Raw genomic sequence first — 22088 nt, 5'->3', positions numbered from 1 at the left:
CACTGGGTCTTTCAGCAAGACAATGACCCTAGACATATGGCCAAATCTACACAGAAATGGTTCACCAGACACAAAATCAATCTTGTGAAACATAATAATTGTGACACACATTATTTGATGTCAAATAATTATTTCTTTGTGTGGGATTTTTCCCCACTGAATAAATGCACTTGTATTGAAGGTTGGATTTTTCTCTTTTTTTCCATCAAGGTCCCATATTATTTGAATTAAAAAAAATATTAGAAGCTAAAAAACACATCTTAACTAGGGGTGCCAATAATTATGGAGGGCACTGTAAATGATTAAAAACCTGACGAAACTGGCAATTTCTTTGGCGATGTTACCACAATAATAATTGTCACCTTATCTTATAGAGACTGTCGAACGAAGGTCGGAGGAGTACCGTCGAGATCGTAGACATTCTACGGCCGTATTATCGAGTCAGTTCACTGACGCGCACACCACGCTCATATTTTTCTATCATTTCCATCTTCATTTCAATGATAAACGTCACCTTTTTCCTTTTTTTCACCACCTGCACTAACCTTCGTGGAACCCATGTTGATTTCTCTCACAAGAAAATCGGTCTTGCGTGAAAACAAAGAAACTGCGGCGCTGTCGTAAATCATTTCGAGCATGTCGTCGGATGTAGAAACAAACGACGAGTCAAATTTTTCGTCGGATGTCGAAAAGATCGTATGTCGAGCTACCACTGTACTTCCAACATAAGATCAAATTTAGCAGGAAATTTGCAACATACTACTACTACTGAGGGTTTTTTAGAATGCGTCCGTATCGGAAGTCATAGACGTGGCGGCAGAGGTAGACCAGCTCAGGGTCCACGTCTGTGGGCACAGAGCGGTGAGAGGGTGGGGCAAAGTCAGGATTGCAGGGCACCACGCTGCTGCCGGGGGGTAGGGCGCCTTCGGAACGACGCTTCATCAAGGCACAATATCTAGAAACGTGAGATTAGACTTTTATAAATTTAAGGTTCAAATATGGACACATTAAAGGGGAAGTTCTGAATTTTTGACATCACGCCTAATCTTCCAGTTAGAGAGGGTTTAATTAGTCGGTGGAGTTGATTTCAACAATTTCCGTGTAGTTTGTTAGTTATTTGTTAGTTTCTGGGCTCCGGAGTGGGTAAGCTAGCGCCAGTCAATTGGACCGACTTAGCATGCCAATAAAAAAACAACATATGCACATATGAAAATCATCTATGACCCATGCAATCAATAGTGTTGGCTATGTTTGCAGGATAAAGTGCAGAGGAGCAGGGTGGAGTAATATCACTAGGGCTGCAGCTATCGATAATCGATGAACTATTTCGTTCGAATAATCGAGTAATCAGATAAGGAACATAAAAAATTGAAATACCTGAGCTGAGCCTCAAACAGTATTAAAAAAAAATGACATAAGGAACATAAAAAATTGAAATATCTGAGCTGAGCCTCAAACGGTATTAAAAAAAAATGACAATCTATGTACAACAAAAGAACAATTGGCTAATTTACATAGCAAAAGTCTGCTAGCTTAAAAGCTATAAAAAAACCTTTTAAAAAAATGTTTAAACATTGCTCTTAACAAATGGTTCAGACACATATCCCCACAAAAAACGGCTAAATATACCTATAAACTAAAATACGAATCCATTAAAAAAAATACTTGAGCGCAAACAAAAACTTAGCTTAGCTTGGTCTTAACAGGGAGCAGATGGATTCAGCCATGTGAAATGAGGCAGACTAGAGTGCAGTTTATCCACCCAAATCAATAAAGCTAAATGCAAACACTTTCAAAACAAATTACACAACCATTACAAAGCCACCTTAATTAAACAAATACTCGAAGCAGCAAAATTTAATTCGAATCTTTTTTTCCTAATCGAATACTCGAGTTTATCGATGAATCGTTGCAGCACTAGATATCACATTGTTTTTTTTCACCGCTGATTTCTTATGTCGTAGCCAGCAGCAAGTAACCAGTTTATATTGTTGCTTGTTCTTCATAGGGAATTTGTGGAAATTTTCCTTTGCCCATTTTTTCTGTCTGTTTCCACAGCCTCTAAATGCACATTTCACCATGTTGCCAACTCAGCAGACTGATGCTGCATTCAAAGAAAGTGGGAAGTCAGAGTTTCCAACCTCCGAGCCGGAAAAACGCCTCCACTATTTGATTTTTTACGAGAAGGAAGCTTTGATCGAGGTCAAAATGTGTTTTGATGGCCAAAAGAAAAACGAAACTTGTCGCGATCAGCCATCTTTGCTGTTTACATTCGCTTGGAACATTTTGAGGTAGCAACTTGTACCCTCTGATCGGGGAAAAAATCCGACTTCCCACCTTCCTCGAATGCAGCGTGAGCACGAGTGGCCAAAGCACTCCTCTCTTTTGTGGTCGTATTATGCATCTAAAAACAATAGTCCTGATGAATGAAATGAATTACGGCAGTTTGTTGGATTTGTTCGTAGATCTGTATCGTTTTTTTTATTAGCATGCGAAGTTAGCCCCATTGACTCGTGCTAGCTTGGCCACTCTGAAGCCCTGAAACTAACAAATACCGTATTGGCCCGAATATAAGACGGCCCTGACTATAAGACGACCCCCTCTTTTTCAAGACTCAAGTTTGAAAAAAATACTTTTTAAACACCAAATTAATATTTATACAGAAAATAATTACAGTACATCCGAAACAAATGATTATAACAATATATTTGAGAGGAAAAGCATGTTATTTTGCCTCATTCAAATCTTAATATCTGAACATTTAAATATGTGAACTAAAGTGCAATCACATTTGTAAATGAATGGCTTCTGGTTTTTGATATGTAAATAAACCAATCTATTGTGATAAAACAACAAAATTGCAATAACTGCATTAACCATCAAAGTGAAGTCTAACTGTAACTGTAGTCTTAAAACAAATCTGAATAAGGACAAACATTGCAATAAAATCATGCAAACTGGTTAAACTTGAGAGTAGCTGAGATCTGTCATGACTAGAGCTGGGAATCTTTGGGCACCTAACGATTCGATTACGATTACGATTCAGAGGCTCCGATTCCATTATAAAACGATTATTGATGCACCCCCCTCCTTTTTTTTTTTTTTTTAAATAAAGTTTTGTACATTAGTTCCAAAATTGTTCAAAAATACTCTCAGGCTAAACCAAACTACTATTTCAGTATCAAGTTAACATATAGCAGTAAACAAATATACAAAAATAACATTAAATAAAAAAACTCCAGTCCCCATTCTGTATCAGCAGCTTTAAACTACATTCAATTAATTCAATGTTGTGAATCAACCGTTAAAGTTGTTAAAATTGCTCCCGTTATTCCATAATTTCCCTTTTGTCTACTTTTGACATGTGAAAGTTTTAAAACTATTTTAAAGATAGATTCAAGTCAATATTTTACCGATTTAGGAGTATTTTAGATAAAAAGTTAATTAGGTTTGCTTGGAAGGTTCGCTACAACAGCATTGCAGGGAAGTTTACTGCTTTAAGATGGCGGCCGTTTACTAACGCCCGCATCTAGCTTTTTGCAGATGTGCTGCTACCGCTACCGAGTCTATAATCCATCTAGTTCTATATAAATGATATCTACCGTAACATTATGTAGCTTAGCTGTACTTGTAGCAGCTTTTCGGCAGCAGTCAGGTATGTTGTTGTGTTTATCTCGTGGCATGAGTTGAGCTAGAGCCGTGAGTTGAGCGTTGGCATTACCCGAGGGGCCGGTTAATGAGAAGCATAATGTTTAGCTACTCCCGCTCCGTTCCGTCCCAAAGACCGCGCGGCGCGCTGAGTGTGTTGTACTTACGCTTTACTTGGCATATTTCAATAATCGGAATTTGGATGTTTGTGAATCGTTCTCGAATCTTCCACGGCCGAATCGCGAATAATCTAAGAATCGGAAATTTTGCACACCTCTAGTCATGACAGAACATCGCTTCAATGATATCTTGCGCCATCTAGCGTCGTGAATGGGTATAATGTCTAGACCGCGAGTATAAGACGACCCCTACTTTTTCAGTCTTATTTCAATGCAAACACTGTGTTATATTCGGGCCAATACGGTAACTTACGAACTGTACGGAATTTGTTGAAATCAACTACACTAACTAATTAAACCCCAGCTAACTTGAAGATTAAGCCTAAAGTAAAAAATTCTGAACTTCGGCTTTAACACAGCTATCCTGCCAAATTGCTACATCGATTGCTAGGTCCCTCACCTACAGTACTGGGCTAGCGGCAGGACGTAGCATCTGTCTTCAATGCAGGCCACACTGTTCTCGTCCTGATGTCGGGAGGCAAAGATCTCATTCTAAAAAGCAGAAATACATAGCTGTAATTCCCCGCTTTTTTTTTTTGGTACCACATTGTTTGAAGAGTCATGTTGGGTTGTTTGTGTGCGAGACTATGAGACAAGATAGGATCACTGCAGACCAAACAGTTGTCTGCAGCTTGACTGATAATAACGTCTCCTGTCACCTTGTGTAGGGGAATCACAATGAAGAAAATGTCATCGAAAAAGAGAATGCCTTTCATTGTGTCTAATCTAGTAGTAGTAGTCTCACCTCGCAGTGCGTGCTAGGGTCTCGGCCTCCCTGCGTGTGCTCCGGTCGGTAGTACCAGAAAAGACTCATCATGAGCTCTCCTAAGGCAACCAATAAACACACACCCACATGTCAGCCACCTTGACATTGATCCGTAAATCTTTAGTCCCCCATGTACCAGTTTTGGGATCCTCCCACAGCGCTGATATCTTGGCCACGTAGGGTAGGGACTTCTTCCTAGGGCCTGAACGCAGCAGCACTGTATCTCGGACGCGGATTACCTCGCCGTCTCGCTCCACGCCTTCGTAACACTGCCTGGGTGCCGTTTCGTCCTCTCCCTGGCACACCAAAAATCAAAAACCGTAATGCCTTTATTGCCTCTAGCATAATATAGTATTTTCAGAGGTGGTTATTAACGCGTTACGTGTACTCCGTTATATTTACTTGAGTAACTTTTTGAGAAAAATGTATTTCTAAGAGTAGTTTTACTACGCACTACTTTTTACTTTTACTTCAGTATAGGGCTGTAGCTATCGATTATTTTAGTAGTCGATTAATCGATGAACAAGTTAGTTCAAAATAATTGAGTAATCGGATAAGGAATATGAAAAATTAAAATACCTGAGCTGAGCCTCAAACGGTATAAAATTTTTTTTAAAAAATGACGATCCATTTACAACAAAAGAACAATTGGCTAATTTACATAGCAAAAGTCTGTTAGCTTAAAAGCTATAAAAAAACTTAAAAACATTTTTTTTTTAAAACAATGCTCTTAACAAATGGTTCGGACACATAACCACACAAAAAATGGCTGAATATACCTATAAACTAAAATACGAATGCACTAAAAAAAAAAAAAAAAAACATGAGCGCATACAAAAATTAAATTAAAAAATTTAAATACCTGAGCTGAGCCTCAAACGATATAAAATTGTTTTTAAAAAAAAAATAAGGATCTATGTACAACAAAAGAACAATGGAGAACTTACATAGCAAAAGTCTGCTAGCTTAAATGCTATAAAATGCTAACGCTTTTTTTTTTTTTAACAATGCTCTAACAAGTGGTTGAGACGCATATTCCCACACACGAAGAAAAACAGCTAAATATACCAGTAAACTAAATTACGAATGCATTTAAAAAAACATTAGCTCAAACAAAAACTCAGCTTCCGTTGGTCTTAACATGGAGCAGCTGGATTCAGCCATGTGAAATGAGGCAGACTAGGGCGCAGTGTATCCACCCAAATCAATAAAACTAAATGCAAACTTTCAAAATAAACCATTACAACGCCACTTTAATTAAACGAATACTCGAAGCAGCAAAATTTTATTCAAATCTTTTTTTAATCGAATACTTGAGTTAATCGATTAATCGTTGCAGCACTACTTGAGTAGATTTGTGAAGAAAAAATGCTATTCTTACTCCGCTACATTGGGCTGCACAAGAGTCGTTACATTTTTCCTCTTGTTTCTACATATTGGCGGAAAAGACAGACATGGCTGAAAAAGCAGTTACTGCTCTTGCACACCTCTTTAAAAGAAACTGCTGTATTTTAAGCCAAAAGAACTGTTGTGTTTGATAGAACAATATGTCTATATGCTGCCATAGCAGATTCATGGCGCATTAAGCCCCCAAACTATTTTTAATTTGGCGGTTTTACCCTGTAAACCCCCGTTTACAGACGTCGCACAACCGCTTTTGTTTCAACACAGCCATGAAACGAAGGTAATTAATTACATTTATTATTCAAACTGTCTGTCAATTTTCGCTTAGAATCATTAAGTCATGTCTAATATTTCGTTTAAAAAAAAAAAAAGAAAAATGATTCACTCGCATATTTTAAACTTTTAAACAAATGACGTCACAATGAAAAAAATGGCGTCTGTAAAAAAGTCACGGATATCTAGCTAATAACTATTGCTTAACTGTTTTTTTTGTTTTTTTTTTTACTGTCGCATTTTCTCCGATATGTTAGATGATAAATAATCGATCCAAACAAAGAAACATTGAAAAAAGGTTTAAAATGGTGAATATATGAAAAAGAAAATCTTGACCAATCCTTGATGTCTGCCATTTCTGCATCGCGAGCCTTGTTATATTACCATGTTTCACCCATACAATCCCAAAGAAATCCGGCTGTGGCCATTCACAGCTGTGTCTTGACACTCAGTGGTACATGCTATATGGAGTTTTTGGATCGAAACAAGGTAGGTACGCGATAATATCTCGTTAAAGTCATGCCGTCTGTAATTCTGCTCTCGCGTTTTTTATTTTTCTAAATGCCCTCATGTTCAAATTTTTTCTCTCCCCACAAAATTGAGATTTTAAGCTTTCCAATGATGTATCACACAGGCATATTGGACAATTTTGAAATTTGGCCAAATTGGGGGTCTCGGAGCGGAACTTCAAGTCACCTGAGTGTTTTCCGCTATATTACATTTTTTTTTTTTTTTTCCAGCGATGCTAAAATTAGAGACGTACTTGGTGTATAACCGGGGTAGAACTACCGATTTCACCAATGAGGCGTCGCAACACTAATCACATGACTCCATTAAACCAATCAGACACAAGCTTGCCGTTCTATCTTCACGCCAGCCTGTTCAATCATGTGGTATCTTTAAAGCGCCGTAAAAAGTGAAGTATTTGACTCGAACATGACTCGAAAGCGTGGATTTTAACCTTTCTCCCAGTTTTTATTTGGCACCGATTGACAACAGAAAACCGGAGATATGGTCCTTTTAATTTCAAAATAGTAATTATGAAGGAACTCTTCACTATTCAAACTAGGCACTGTTTTCTCCACCAGAGGGCACTCATGCTCTTTGGACAATTAATGCTTCAGTTATGTAATTTTTTTTCTCTCGTCGGAATTGAATGATTTTTTTTTTCTTTTTGAATTTCTTTGGCTTAATGTGGTTATGTAATGGGTTATTGTACAGTATCATTATAACAACAGTCCATATAGATAACTTTGTGCTCAGAAAAAAATACCTTGTTTAAAATAAAAAAATAAAGCAGATACTCACAATGTTACTCATTATTTATTTTTTTTTCACCAAATACTTTATTGTACTTGAGTACATTTTTTGGACGACTACTTTTACTTGAGTAATATTATTTTGAAGTAACGCTACTCTTACTTGATTAAAATTTTTGGCTACTCTACCCACCTCTGAGTGTTTTGCATTTGATAGAATTACCGCTATAAAAACATCCTTTTCTGTGGGGACCCCCACGGGCCTCCATCCGTTTGTAGCACGTCGACGGCCAATTCTCTTTTGTTGCAGCGACCGAGGTCCAGAGCTTTGGTCTCCATTGGAGGCTCCAGACGGGTGGTTGGCGGTCACTTTTAGCCGGGCCCGGGGTGGTGGCTTATTTTGCTCTTGGATTGACACTGGGGTGAGCAGGTGGGTTTTAGTAGTCTGGGTAGAAGTTGGCACGTTGGATAAAGGGCAGCTAGAGAGAGGCAAGGACGACGGCACCAGAACAGAGGGGCTGTGGTCATCCTGAGCGGAGGAGTCTGTTTCTAGAAAATTATGAAAACAGCAATGTCTTATATTGGGATACCAGCAATACAATAATGGTTTCGTTAGGCATGTGCCGATTACGGGTTTCAAAGTGGTATGAAAACGTGAAGATTTAAAAACCGCAAAAATGTTCCGTCATACCGTCCCTAAGGTATTAGTTATTTTTTTATGTCCCAAAAATGCATGGAGAAAGCCCTCGCTTGCAGCTACAAGGCTTAACCCTCTCCCACGATTGTTGCTCAGTGTCAGTAAGTCAGCTGTGCTACACGATGGCTGGAGGAGGTGAAACTCCTGAAGCTTTTTCCCCCATCGAAGAAAACTAAATTGCTGTTATGGGAATACTTCGGCTACAGAAAAGTTACAGATGGCCCTGGCTTAGAGGAGGAGGGCCAACCGACATGTAAAACATGGTTGCGGAGGGTGGCTGCCAAGGAGGCAATACCTCCAATATTATTTCGCATTTATACAAAATAAAATGTTAGTAAACACTGTCATGAACGTTTCCCACCAACTCCAACGTGTTTAGTGTGTCTAGCAGTGGTAACACGTGGTGTTTTTTTCTCTCTCGCAACTGTCTGTGTTGAAAAAGAGAGTGTGTGTATAATGTAAACATGATACGAGTCATACGCACATGCGTTTATGGAAAATAATTCAATTATTTTTGTTCTGATGGTAATAATGTTGAGCTGTGGCTGTAGGCTCACCTAAAGGACTGCATTTATTTTAATTTTATTTAGAATATTTTGTTATTTTAAATTAACATTATATAGGGCTGCAGCTATCGATTAATTTAGTAGTCGATTAATCGAAGAACCATTAGTTCGGATAATCAAGTAATCGAATAAGGAACATGAAAAATTAAATTACCTGAGCTGAGTCTTAAATGGTATAATAAATAAATGCGGATCTATGTACAACAAAAGAACAATTGGCTAACTTACATAGCAAAAGTCCGCTTTTAGTTTAAATGCTATAAAGTAACTTTTTTTTACAGTGCTCTGATATAAAAAAAAATTAAAAAATAATGATCTATGTACAAGAAAAGAACAATGGAGAACCTACACAGCAAAAGTCTGCTAGCTTAAATGCTATAAAATGCTAACGCTTTTTTTTAACAATGCTCTAACAAATGGTTCAGACACATATTCCCACAAAAATAGGCTAAATATACCTAGGAAATAAATTAAGAATGCATTAAAAAGAAAAAAAACATTAGCTCAAACGAAATCTTAGCTTATGTTGGTCTTAACAGGGAGCACCTGGATTCAGCCATGTGAAATTAGGCACACTAGAAAGCAGTGTATCCACCAAAATCAATAAAACTAAATGCAAACATTTTCAAAATAAACCATTGCAACGCCACTTAAACGAATACTCGAAGCAGCAAAATTTAATTCAAATCTTTATTTCTAATCAAATACTGGAGTTAACTGATTCATCGTTGCAGCACTCACATTATACCTATGTTCCAATTTGCTAATATGTTTTGAAAAATAAAAATCCTGTTCAGTGGATTTTTTTAAACCCACATATCTCAAAGTAACATACTTTAGAGCTGTTATTGCAATACCGTGAAACTGTGATATTTTAGAATATATCAGAATATCATACCGGCACATGCCTAGTTTAAACATTAGATAATCTGCACTGCCAAAAAGTGCATAACTGCACACCTTTTCCTCTTGCACACATTGGAAAATATGGCCTGTTTGCGCTTTGGACCCTAGCAGTGATCTCTCTAATAGGGGTTTCCCAGTACAAGGCAATTCGGTAGCCTCATTGTGTTTATCCTGATCGTAAAACTCATACCCTCGGGACTGTCATTCCGAATGTGTCGACAGTGTTGATAATTTGATAGTGTTTGAAATTACATTATCCTTGTACACTAAATTAGTAACTGGGTTTGCCAGTATAAATGTGCTTCAGGGTTCGAATCATACAGCCACGAAGGGAGCAGAGTCTGTTCCAAGGTCGAGGGCTAATTGACAATGGAGTCTTTGAAATGAACACTTGTTGTTTCTTGTACAATTTAGCCTCCGGAAACGGATATAAATCTGAGCCCTAAGCTATAGTTTGTATATAGCAGGAGATCAGATGATAAAAAACCTTGTTTGCAACAAACGTCATTATTAATTACCATAGCGTTAGATAAGAAGGTCCTGAGGCTATAAATTTGTTACGTACGAACCTGTTTTGATACCATGCGAGCATCTGATGCACCCCGTGCTGAAAGTGCATCCCCTGCTGGTGACGGGGGGGATGGCTCTGCAGGTGTAGCCACCCATCCCACAGGAGTCCCCGTAACATGGTGACGCAACAGAGTTGAAGCAAGTATGGGTGACGCGAGGACCAGGAAGCGGTTTGGAACCCATCGTCCGGTTTGGGCACAAGGCTGCTGGCGCAAAGTTCAGGGGCCGTGGGGCGAGGGTCGCCGACGTCGCTGTGTGAGCCGGCGGCGGGTGTGGAGTGATGTGGACGTAGTAGCACAGGCAGGGATGGGGGCTGAGGGAGAGCGCCGGATGGGAGTGCGTCAGGGACTGTGTGGTCACCAGGCACTCACGTTTGACCGGGGTATTGCTAGACCCCAGCGAACCCTGGTCACCAGATTCAGGGTGGCCAAGGAAGAAGGCCAGGCGGTGGCAGTACTCCATTGAGCCCTCAGGGGAGCAACAGTAACAGGGGCTCAGCTCAGTTTCCAGCTGTTCTTCCTTCACGTTCTTGAGGCAGTAACCTAACATGCTGCGGGACTGGTATCCTGGTTTTGCCAGAGCATGGGTGCTGGACTCCCACTCCACTTTCGGTTCAAAGTCAGCCTTCTCTTTGCAGGCTGTGCAACTACAGTGCATGAGGACGGGCTTTTCGGGAGCCTCTTTTTGCTTTTGGGACTGCTCTTTGTGTTTGACTTTTGGGGGCTGTTTTTGAGTCTGGTTCTGAGCAGGAGTCTTGCAATCTGACGTGGTTGTAGAAGGAGGTATGCTCTTAACTCTCTGCTTGGACACAGCAGACGAGCTAGTCAACTTCAGAAGAGCCGCAGCGTTAAGTCCAGCCAGTCGCCTCGGTGTCGGCGTATCCAGAATCTGCAGACTCAAGGCTCGGGTCTCATCTACTCTTGAAGTCCTGACTTTCTTGACCTTCTTGGAGATTTGGTGAAATTTGTGAGACAGGGACGGTTTAGTGACAATCCCTTGAAAGGCCTTCGAAGGTGCCGCTTCATCTGAAGAACATCCTCTGTTAGCAGGTTCCTCCTGGGTTCTTTTGGCCAACTTGGCTGCCAGTTGGAGATCGGTGGCTCTGTCCAGTAGCAAAGTGTTAACGGCCTCAGCGTTGAGGGAGGCCAAACGTCGCTTGCGGGGTTGTGTTACATGGGTGCTTAAAAGCGTTGACTTGCCGTTAGATGCCCACTTAGTCTCGCCGAGCTTCCCTTTCCTGTATTTGTGTTTGAGAGCTCTCACTTCAGTTTTCTTTTGGATGCTTTCATCCAACCTTGTGAGGAGGACACGGCAGCTAAGGCCCTCTCCAAGCCTCCCTCGCAGAGGATACAATTTCCTGTCCCATTTCCTTTCCTGAGCTTTATTAGCCCTCTTGTCCTTCATCGCCTTGTCATTTTTCCTCCGCCGGATGACCTCATTGATCTTCTTCGTCCGGCCAAAGCGGAGGGCGCGCTCGGCCTGGTCCCCGCCCATGGCGCCGCCTTGTGGAAGTAAAGGGTGGCGGTCCCAGCGGGAACCTTTCTGCTTAGTGTGGGTCATCACATGCTTCTGGGGGCGGCCTGGAGGCAAGAGAAGGACAGGGAAGTGATCAAAACTGAAAAGAAGGACAATGATTAAGTTTTCAATCAAGGATGTAAAGGTTGGATATTACCGTATTTGCCTGAATATAAGATGGCCCTGATTATGAAACGACCCCCTCTTTTTCAAGACTCAAGTTTGAAAAAAGACTTTTTGAACACCAAATTAATTTTTACACAGAAAATAATTACAGTACATCCGAAACAAATGATTATAACAATATATTTGAGAGAAAAAGCATGTTATTTTGCCTCATTCAAATCTTAATATCTCAACATTTAAATATGTAAACTAAAGTGCAATCACATTCGTAAATTAATGGCTCCTGGTTTTTGAAATGTAAATAAACTAATCTATTGTGATAAAACAAAAAAATTGCAATAAGTGCATTAACCATCAAAGTGAAGTCTAACTGTAACTGTAGTCTTGAAACAAATCTGAATAATTAAAAACATTACAATAAAATAATGCAAACTGTTTAAACTAAAAAGAGTAGCTGAGATCTGTCATGACAGAACGTCGCTTCAATGATATCTGGCGCCATCTAGCGTCACGAATGGGTATAATGTCTAGACCGCGAATATAAGACGACCCCCTCTTTTTCTTTGTTATTTCAATGCAAAAAACACCGTCTTATATTCGGGCCAATACAGTATATTGTGAAGGACATATTGACCAACCCTACAAACCAGTTAAGCGAACAGTTAGCCTAGCTGTCCCCATTTTCTAATACTCCTACTCCCATGGTCTTTATTGTATACCAGGCGGTCTGGATGCCCTTTTTTCACTGTGCTACCTCTCACAGGTCATTTTTGGTGAGACCAGTTTTGTTTGTTCCAAAGCGTATACTGTCATTTTCGGACTAGAAGCCGCTACTTTTCCCCCCTTTTTAAATCCTGCAGCTTATAGTTTAGTGTGTCTTATTTGTTGACTTATTTGGGTTAATATGTGACAGTCAACCTCTGCTGCCACCTGCTGTCAACACTTGTCGTCCAACATGCCTCCTAGCATGCATTGCAGCGCTACAGATGTACCGTATTGGCCCGAATATAAGACAGTGTTTTTTGCATTGAAATAAGACTGAAAAAGTGAGGGTCGTCTTATATTCGCAGTCTAGACATTATACCCATTCACGACGCTAGATGGCACCAGATATCATTGAAGCGATGTTCTGTCACGACAAATCTCAGCTACTCTCAAGTTTAACCAGTTTGCATTATTTTATTGCAATGTTTTTCCTTATTCAGATTTGTTTCAAGACTTGAGTTACAGTTAGACTTCACTTTGATGGTTAATGCAGTTATTGCAATTTTGTTGTTTTATCACAATAGATTGGTTTATTGACAATTCAAAAACCAGAAGCCATTAATTTACGAATGTGATTGCACTTTAGTTTACATATTTAAATGTTCAGATATTAAGATTTGAATGAGGCAACATAAAATAATTTTTTCTCTCAAATATATTGTTATAATCATTTGTTCCGGATGTACTGTAATTATTTTCTGTATAAAAAATAATTTGGTGTTCAAAAAGTCTTTTTTTCAAACTTGAGTCTTGAAAAAGAGGGGGTCGTCTTATAATCAGGGTCGTCTTTTTTTCAGGCCAATACAGTAAATATCAAAGTTCATGTTCTGTGCTAATTATTTCTTCAGTTACTGTTCCAGTTGTTTCATTAATTGCCATTTATGGTATTTCGTAACACTATATTTGACAGTGGCATCATAAGAACATCATAACTATGACATGACACTATCATGGTCATTATTGAATGCTTATGACAGATCTCATGAAGCATCATCCAGAAAATCATGTCACTAACTCCATTTATGTCCAGCTAGTTCCATTCTAAAGTGGGATAATTTGCCGGATGACACTAAATGACACCTGTTATAAGTTTTCATAAATGCTCATGACAGTGTCATGTAGGGGTGTAACGGTACACAAAAATCTCGGTTCGGTACGTACCTCGGTTTTGAGGTCACGGTTCGGTTCATTTTCGGTACAGTAAGAAAACAAAATGCAAAATATAAATGTGCTAGTTGTTTATTACACACTTTTGTGCTTTCGACAATAGGAACATTAGCCTATACAAATCTAGAATTCTGCTCAAAAAGTAGCAGGTATTTAAAGATAATCCAACAACAATTTGCCTTTCAGACCCTGCGTATTGGTCAGCTTTCTTTCTGAAAGAAAGAAGGAAAAAAAAGTCCTGTGCTAAAGAGAAAAGCAATCCCAATGACAAAAATTTTAACATGTATTTTACAAATGAAATGCCTCAATGAAACATTTTTTTTCTCATGAACGGTTTTCAAAAGCTTTATTGGTGGATTTTCTCAAGTTAAAGCGCCACACAGAAATTAATAAATTTAATTGTGTAAGCAGGATCTGTGTATTATTCTTATTATTTAATTACAGGTGTTTTAGCTCATTTCAATTTATTTTATTTAAATGGGCAAGTATTTATTTTATTTTGTGTTTATATTTAACAAATGTGATGTAGTATTCATATATATTGTATATTTTATGTTGTATAACTTGAGTTCCTATGTGAATATTAGTTCCTACTTGTTTTGTTGTGGTAGGAGGGTTTTGTATTGTACACGGGGCCGTGTTGGTTATTATTATAGCAGAGAAGACAGCTGTAAATCAACAAAGACAAGTCAACTGTGCCCCGATCTACCACTATCTGATGGACTCAAAAAGTAGGTTACGATTGCATATTAGTTTGAACATCGACCGGATCCACCGTATTTTTACACGAGTGACTTCCGCCCCGATCCTAGCAACCGGTAGTAGTATTGACTCTCGCATCAAATAATAAACTCTGCCGTTCTTTTCGCGTGTGTCGCGTTGAGCCGCTTCTGGGACGCATCTAACACGCGGCCACACTGCGACTGGTGTGCATTGGCTGATTGCTTCTAAAACCCGCGTTTCACTGCGTTTTCATGGCAGCCACGTTGTCGCGCCGTTGACATTTCTGGGTTATACTGTCCTACCGTGTTGGTCCTCATTATAGTACAGAAGACGGAGTAAATATAATCTACACAAAGAAACTGTAACCCGATCGACTCACAGCCTCGAAAAGTAAGGGTTATATTCCATCAGAAACTCATTCGGTACGCATCCGTTACAAACCGAGCAACACGTACCGAAACAGTTCAATACTAATACATGTACCGTTACACCCTTAGTGTCATGTCATAATTATGATTTTCTTATGGCGTCACTGTCAAAGTGTTACCAAATACCATAACTAGCAATTAATGAAACAACTGGAACAGTAACTCAAGAAATAATTGGCAAAGAACATGAATTTTGATATTTACATATGTAGCGCTGCAAAGCATGCTAGGAGGAATGTTGGAGGACAGCAGTGTTGACAGCAGGTGGCAGCAGAGGTTGACAGTCTCCCCCAAGGGAGCAGTGATGGCCAAATGGAGCTTTGCAGCCAATTGGTTCAAAGCTTCAAAGTGGTTCATTTGGTCTTATGACAGTCTTACGATGCCACTGTCAAATAAAATGTTACCGGTTAATATCTTTTGGTGTAAATATCCCATAATACAGTGAGAACAGCTGCGGCTTATAGTCCAGCGCGGCTTATCTATGACCAAATTTCGTTTTCGTGTCAAATTTGGTAGGTGGCTGCTTATAGTCAGGTATGCCTTATAGTCCGAAAATTATGGTACAGTGGTACCTCTACATACGATCGCTTCGACACACGAACTTTTCGACATCCGACGTAAAATTTGACTCGCCATTTGTTTCTACAGCCGACGACATGCTCGAAATACGACGACAATGGCAGCACCGCAGACGAATGCACGGCGGATTTTCTTGTGTGACAAATCAACACAGGTTTCAGAAAAGGTTGGTACAGGTGGTGAAACAAGGAAAAAGTTGATGCTTACCTTCGAAATGAAGATGCAAATGACAGAAAAATATGAGCGTGGGGTGGGCATCCGTGAAATGGCTCAACAATACATCTCCACGGTCCTCCTCCGACCATCGTTCGCCAGTCTTTATAAATTAAGCTGACAATTCTTATTGTCTCCAAAGAAATCGCCAGCTTCGCCACGTTTTCATCATTTCTTTTACAACTTATTCAACACAAAACGCCTGCTGTCTGCCGCAATTGATGGTGTTCTCAAGAGAACATTCAAAGTGAAAGTGAAACTCAAGCTCACCGGTCTGTCTCTGGCACGTGAGCCCCGCGGTGCGTTCAGGTACACAAAAAAACGTCCGCCTTATTAGAACCCAATTCGTTACACTATTACAGGAATTATTATTATTCTTTTTATTACATTATTCCAATTTTGATTTATAATTTATTTGTTTTGCTACGTGTAATTGCCATTTGTAATAGCACCAGCAGTATTTTTTAAGGATTTAGTGCAGGTTTTTGGGCTGTGGAACGAATTAATGGAATTATAATGTATTCCTATGGGAAAATCCTGCTCGACATACGACCATTTCGACTTACAAACAAGGTCCTGGAACGGATTAACTTCGTATGTAGAGGTACCACTGTATATAGTTTTTTAAAGGCAAATACCAATGGGGAAGACCTATTAACAGGCCTTGAGGTGTTTAACATCTTTTACAGACCACCACCTTCATCTCGGTAAGGACATAATCACTAATTTGTATCATGATATTAGCATTGGTAAATTCCCACTGCCTAAGTTTAGTGATACAGCAGATGTTAAATGGATCGGGCAATGGGCCAAAGCGGTGCTTCGGTGAAGCACTGATGTTAAGCGTGGCATCGAGTTGTGACCGTTAACATTATCCTTCTGCGCTTTTCTCATTACCGACTTAAATGCACAAGAGCCAAATGAGTTAAGAATGACAATAGCCTTTGATTTATATTTGAAAGGCATACAAATAACAGTCATTGTTTCATCAAAATGCAGATCGTAATAATCTTTTGTCTTATAACATGTATACTTGAGACGGTAGACGCAAGCTAATCAAGGCCTACCGAGCTGCGTCATGCGGTATTAGCAGCACAAGACGCAGCTGACAGTCGCGGTGACAGCGTGAAAAAAAAAAGAAATCCACGCAAGATGTGCTTCCACAAATAGATGAGGGACGGACACTAGAGTTAATCACACCACAGGAGGGGAGACGACTTGTAATAATAACGCCAAAAAGTTAGTTTTATTATAACCGTCACAGTTTGATTCTGGAATTGGTTGTTTTTCTTTTATACATGATTTTGAAAAAGGTCGATGATTTCCATGCACTTTAAACAATTTAACGCAAGAAACGCACGATTAGGCATACCTTCACTATCTAATAGAATCTCACACAAGAATTCAGCCTTCACAAAAGCTAATAACACGCGTTTTGATTGACACTATCAGTATTCTATTGTGTGGATTCAACAATGTGCATTATTACTGCAGCACACCGGCAGTTTCATATTCGCTCGGACTCATCTGTTGCTAAATTGGGAAGGAAAATTTAAAGGAACAGCTTTTTAGGTCATTTTTTTGCATGTGGGGCTTTTTGTTTGAGGTAATGTTTTTAAATTTGAGGCAGAATGTATGAGCTTTCCAACCCGACTTTTACTCAACTACTAAAAGCGACTCAGGAATAGGAGCCATTTTTTGCAGAAGATAAAAAATATATGTCTGTGACTACTGTTATATTGTCTATGTGTAACTGAACTGATTTGTTTAATATTTATTCCTCAAAGCACTAAAATACAGGAACATACTGTAAATGCTTTTCATTAACCCATCAATGGCATCTCCTGTTATGTGTTAGCATTAAGCTAGTGGACTTTTACGGCAAAGTTGTTGTTTTCAATAGACAATGTAGCTTTGGTAAACTTGACTGTAGGAATGTGCCGGTATGAGATTCTGGCGGTATGATAACCTTAAGCATAGACTTCATAATCAGTTGGAGCTGCCGGGCCAGGCAGAGCGTCGTTGAAGCACTTTGCATGCTCTTTGAAACGTTGTGGAAAAAAAAAATGAATGGAAAAAATTTGTGTAACTTGAGCTTGAAATATTTATGTAAAATGAATGATAACTGCCTGTTTTTTTTTTTTTTTTTTTTTTGCTTTTAAACAAGAATCTAGACTGTTTTACATACATATCTATAGAAATTCTAGGATTTACGCATTTATTTACAGGAATTTTCAACTTAAAAAGCTCTTTGTTTTGTGATGGCCGCCATGTTGGACTTTGTATCCATACACAATATCGTAACTTTACATCCAAATAATCAGATAACTTTCAGCCAACTGCCTGTTTTTGGCATAAAAAAAAATTAATTTAGACATTTCTGCGTCCATACAAAAAAATAGTTTTTTACGTGTTTTATTTTATGTAATATTTAAATAATGAGGGCCAGATAGCCGGATCGGAGACATACTGAGGCAATAATGACATCGGAATTCAACCTAAATAAGTTGTGATTGTATATAGAAAAATGCCAAATTTGCTTTTGTTTCGTAAAATTAAGATGATTCTGCATGCTTTCCTCAAATATTAAGTTTCTGATGTGAAAATTGAGTGATTTATTAGCTGTTGAAAACTTATGCCAAAATTGCACTAAATATAAAACATTTAAGTCGCTATTTTCGGCTAAAACTTATACGATATGTTAAATATTGCTATTGATCCTGAAAATATAGACGACTATCTCTGCATTTGGTGATTGTTGTGCATCTAGCGTAAAATCTGAGAATTTAATAGTCATTTTATGTTTTGTTATACTTATATAAGAAATATTTAATTGGGATTTTATTCGGGAACGACTTTGAATTTTTTGATGGCGCTGCTCAAGGAGACTTACAGTGGGGCAAAAAAGTATTTAGTCAACCACTAATTGTGCAAGTTCTGCCACTTGAAAATATTAGAGAAGCCTGTAATTGTCAACATGGGTAAACCTCAACCATGAGAGACAGAATGTGGGAAAAAAAAACAGAAAATCACATTGTTTGATTTTTAAAGAATTTATTTGCAAATCATGGTGGAAAATAATTATTTGGTCAATACCAAAAGTTCATCTCAATACTTTGTTATGTACCCTTTGTTGGCAATTACGGAGGCCAAACGTTTTCCGTAACTCTTCACAAGCTTTTCACACACTGTTGCTGGTATTTTGGACCATTCCTCCATGCAGATCTCCTCTAGAGCAGTGATGTTTTGGGGCTGTCGTTGGGCAACACGGACTTTCAACTCCCTCCTCATACCGTGGCGTCAAAATGACAACAAGAACGGTGAGCAAAAATCCCAGAACCACACGGGGGGACCTAGTGAATGACCTACAGAGAGCTGGGACCAAAGTAACAAAGGCTACTATCAGTAACACAATGCGCCGCCAGGGACTCAAATCCTGCACTGCCAGATATGTCCCCTTGCTGAAGAAAGTACACGTCCAGGCCATAACATTTTCCCAGTCCTCTTCTGGATCATCCAAATGCTCTCTAGCGAACGGTAGACGGGCCTGGACGTGTACTTTTTGCTCACCATTCTTGTTATCATTTTGACGCCACGGGGTGAGGAGGGAGTTGAAAGTCCGTGTTGCCCAACGACAGCCCCAAAACATCACTGCTCTAGAGGAGATCTGGATGGAGGAATGGGCCAAAATACCAGCAACAGTGTGTGAAAAGCTTGTGAAGATTTACAGAAAAAGTTTGGCCTCCGTTATTGCCAACAAAGGGTTCATAACAAAGTATTGAGATGAACTTTGGGTATAGACCAAATACTTATTTTCCACCATGATTTGCAAATAAATTCTTTAAAAATCAAACAATGGGATTTTCTGTTGTTTTTTTTCCAAATTCTGTCTCTCATGGTTGAGGTTTACCCATGTTGACAATTAAAGGCCTCTCTAGTATTTTCAAGTGAGAGAACTTGCACAATTAGTGGTTGACTAAATACTTATTTGCCCCACTGTATATATGCCTAAGGGAGGTGCCTGTTTTGGTTTTAGGTCGCTAGCGGCATTGGTTTTGTAAATATTAGAATTTTAAGTTTCTGAAAATAGGCCCCCACGGAGCGTCCCTGCGCCCCATTGCCCGTCAACTGATAGTGAAGTTTATGCCTTAGGCAAAAATATCACCGTTTCACGGTATTGCAATTACAGCTCTATTATGTCTTACACTTTGAGATGTTTGTGTTAAAAAAGTAATAATAATATTATTACTATTATTTATTATACGTTTATATTTTACATATGTGATATACAGTATATGTATGTATATTTTGTGTTGTGTAACTTTAGTTCCTATGTGAATATTAGTTCCTACTTGTTTTGTTGTGGTAGGAGGGTTTTGTATTGAACACGGGGCCGTGTTGGTTATTATTATAGCAGAGAAGACAGCAGTAAATCAACAAAGACAAGTCAACTGTGCCCCGATCTACCACTCAAGAGATCTGATGGACTCAAAAAGTGGGTTACGATTGCATGTTAGGTTGAAAATCGACCGGATCCACCGTATTTTTAAACGAGTGACTTCCGGTCTGCCCGATCCTAGCTACCGGTCGTAGTATTGACGCAGGAGGGTCGCGTCTCGCGTCAAATAATAAACTCTGCCGTTCTTTTCGCGTGCGTTGTGTTGAGCCACTTCTGGGACGCATCTAAAACGCGGCCGCACTGCGACTGGTGTGCATTGGCTGATTGCCTCTAACACCCGCGTTTCACTGCGTTCTCGTGGCGGCTACATTGTCGCGCCGTTGACGTTTCTGGGTTAGACTGTCTTACCGTGTTGGTCCTCATTATAGTAGAGAAGACTGAGTAAATATAATCTACACAAAGAAACTGGAACCCGATCGACTCACAGCCTCGAAAAGTAAGGGTTACATTACGTCAGAAACTGGTTCGGTACGCCTCCGTTCCGAACCGAGCACCACGTACCGAAACGGTTCAATACAAATACATGTACTGTTACACCCTTACCAAAAACTGCTGCTTGTTGTGAGATAAATTGGGTTCATTGCCACCAATATATGCCAGATAATCTCAAATGTTTGTTCACACGTCAAAAGACCAAAAAAAAAATCAGTTGAATGATAGCACGTATCTCAGAAAAACACGTTAGGTCATTTGTATCTTAAAACACAGTGAAATTTTTTTCATGTCTTGTCTTTCAGTGCAGCTTTTTCAACACCACTCAAAAATGTTTTTTTTTTAATGATTAAAAGCTACCAACAGGGCCGACCCAGGCCATTTGGGGGCCCTAAGCAAAATAATGCAAAGGGGCCCATATTTTTGGCCCACCATTTCGTCATAGTGTACTGTGAAACCCATACATGCAATCCAACCCATACGTCCATATTTTGTATATTGATCAGATTTTGTTGCACTGCATACTTCAAACTTCTCACCCCAAATGATTGTCAGTACTTACAGTAGATAGCGCCAAACCTTTTTCTAAAAGAGGAAAGAAAGAAGTTAAGGAAGAACTTGTATTTTTTTAAAGCTTGTAATCAAGTCTCAAAACTCACAAAAGTCAAATAAAGCAAACTATAGTAAACAAAATAGAACACAAATTAAACAATTGCCAGCTTGGGGGCCCCCTGGTGGTCAGGGGCCCTAAGCAGCTGCATAGTCTGCGTATAGGCTGGGCCGGCCCTGGCCTACCAATTATAGGATATGACTATTAATTTCCTTTATAACAGAATGGAAGCACTACCAATTATAGGATATGACAGTAAATGATTTTCTTTATAACAGACTGGAAGCACCTTGTAGGAAAACAGGCATATCAGGAAAACAGGCATATCAGGTTATCACACTTCAACTTTGAATGAAAACTGAAAGCAGATCGAACTGTTTTTTTTAGTGTCACCCAATGGCACAAACAGATAGCTAGGCAGATAACCAGTCAGCCAACCAGGAGGCGTTGGCATGTTTGAGCTTCTGGCAGATTAAAAAAAAAGAATTCCAAGTTTTGCTACACACTTAAATGCAAACCACATTCCACTACTACACATCCATACGTGCATGCATGTATATGTGCGGTAATACAGACGGAAGGATGGGATACAGTAAAGCTTGACGTAGCTTGCCCATGTGAAGAGGCTCTAAATATGGGCTGGGGGAGGGTGGAGGGGGGAAAAGAGGAGTGGATGGTACGCGGACAGAAGCAAAATAAAAGGCACCACCTCCCTCCTTTTCTCCCTTCCATATCCGATCACATTTTCTAACCGGATTCCTCATTAGCGACACGGCGGAGGACACGATCGAGCGCCTCGCTAA

The 22088-nt window shown here is 39.4% G+C and overlaps 1 protein-coding gene across 4 annotated transcripts in view; it reads right to left on the bottom strand.

The window, feature by feature from the left end:
- Positions 1-260: 260 nt before the first annotated feature.
- LOC130907984 (bromo adjacent homology domain-containing 1 protein) overlaps positions 261-22088 on the bottom strand; it is a 43949-nt gene continuing 22121 nt past the window's right edge. For all 4 annotated transcript variants that reach the window (XM_057823555.1, XM_057823553.1, XM_057823554.1 and 1 more), the window contains 6 exons: positions 10268-11848; positions 7753-8078; positions 4730-4889; positions 4573-4652; positions 4228-4319; positions 261-955 (listed from right to left, as the gene is read on the bottom strand). In XM_057823555.1, the coding sequence (XP_057679538.1) occupies positions 766-955; positions 4228-4319; positions 4573-4652; positions 4730-4889; positions 7753-8078; positions 10268-11828 (2409 nt within the window). In that variant the 5' untranslated portion in view covers positions 11829-11848 and the 3' untranslated portion in view covers positions 261-765. The remainder of the gene's footprint in view (positions 956-4227; positions 4320-4572; positions 4653-4729; positions 4890-7752; positions 8079-10267; positions 11849-22088) is intronic.

This window comes from Corythoichthys intestinalis, chromosome 19 (genome assembly GCF_030265065.1).
Source record: "Corythoichthys intestinalis isolate RoL2023-P3 chromosome 19, ASM3026506v1, whole genome shotgun sequence".
Lineage (NCBI taxonomy): Eukaryota > Metazoa > Chordata > Actinopteri > Syngnathiformes > Syngnathidae > Corythoichthys > Corythoichthys intestinalis.
The sequence above is the reverse complement of the archived record's forward strand: the minus strand, read 5'-3'. Positions and strand labels throughout refer to the sequence as shown.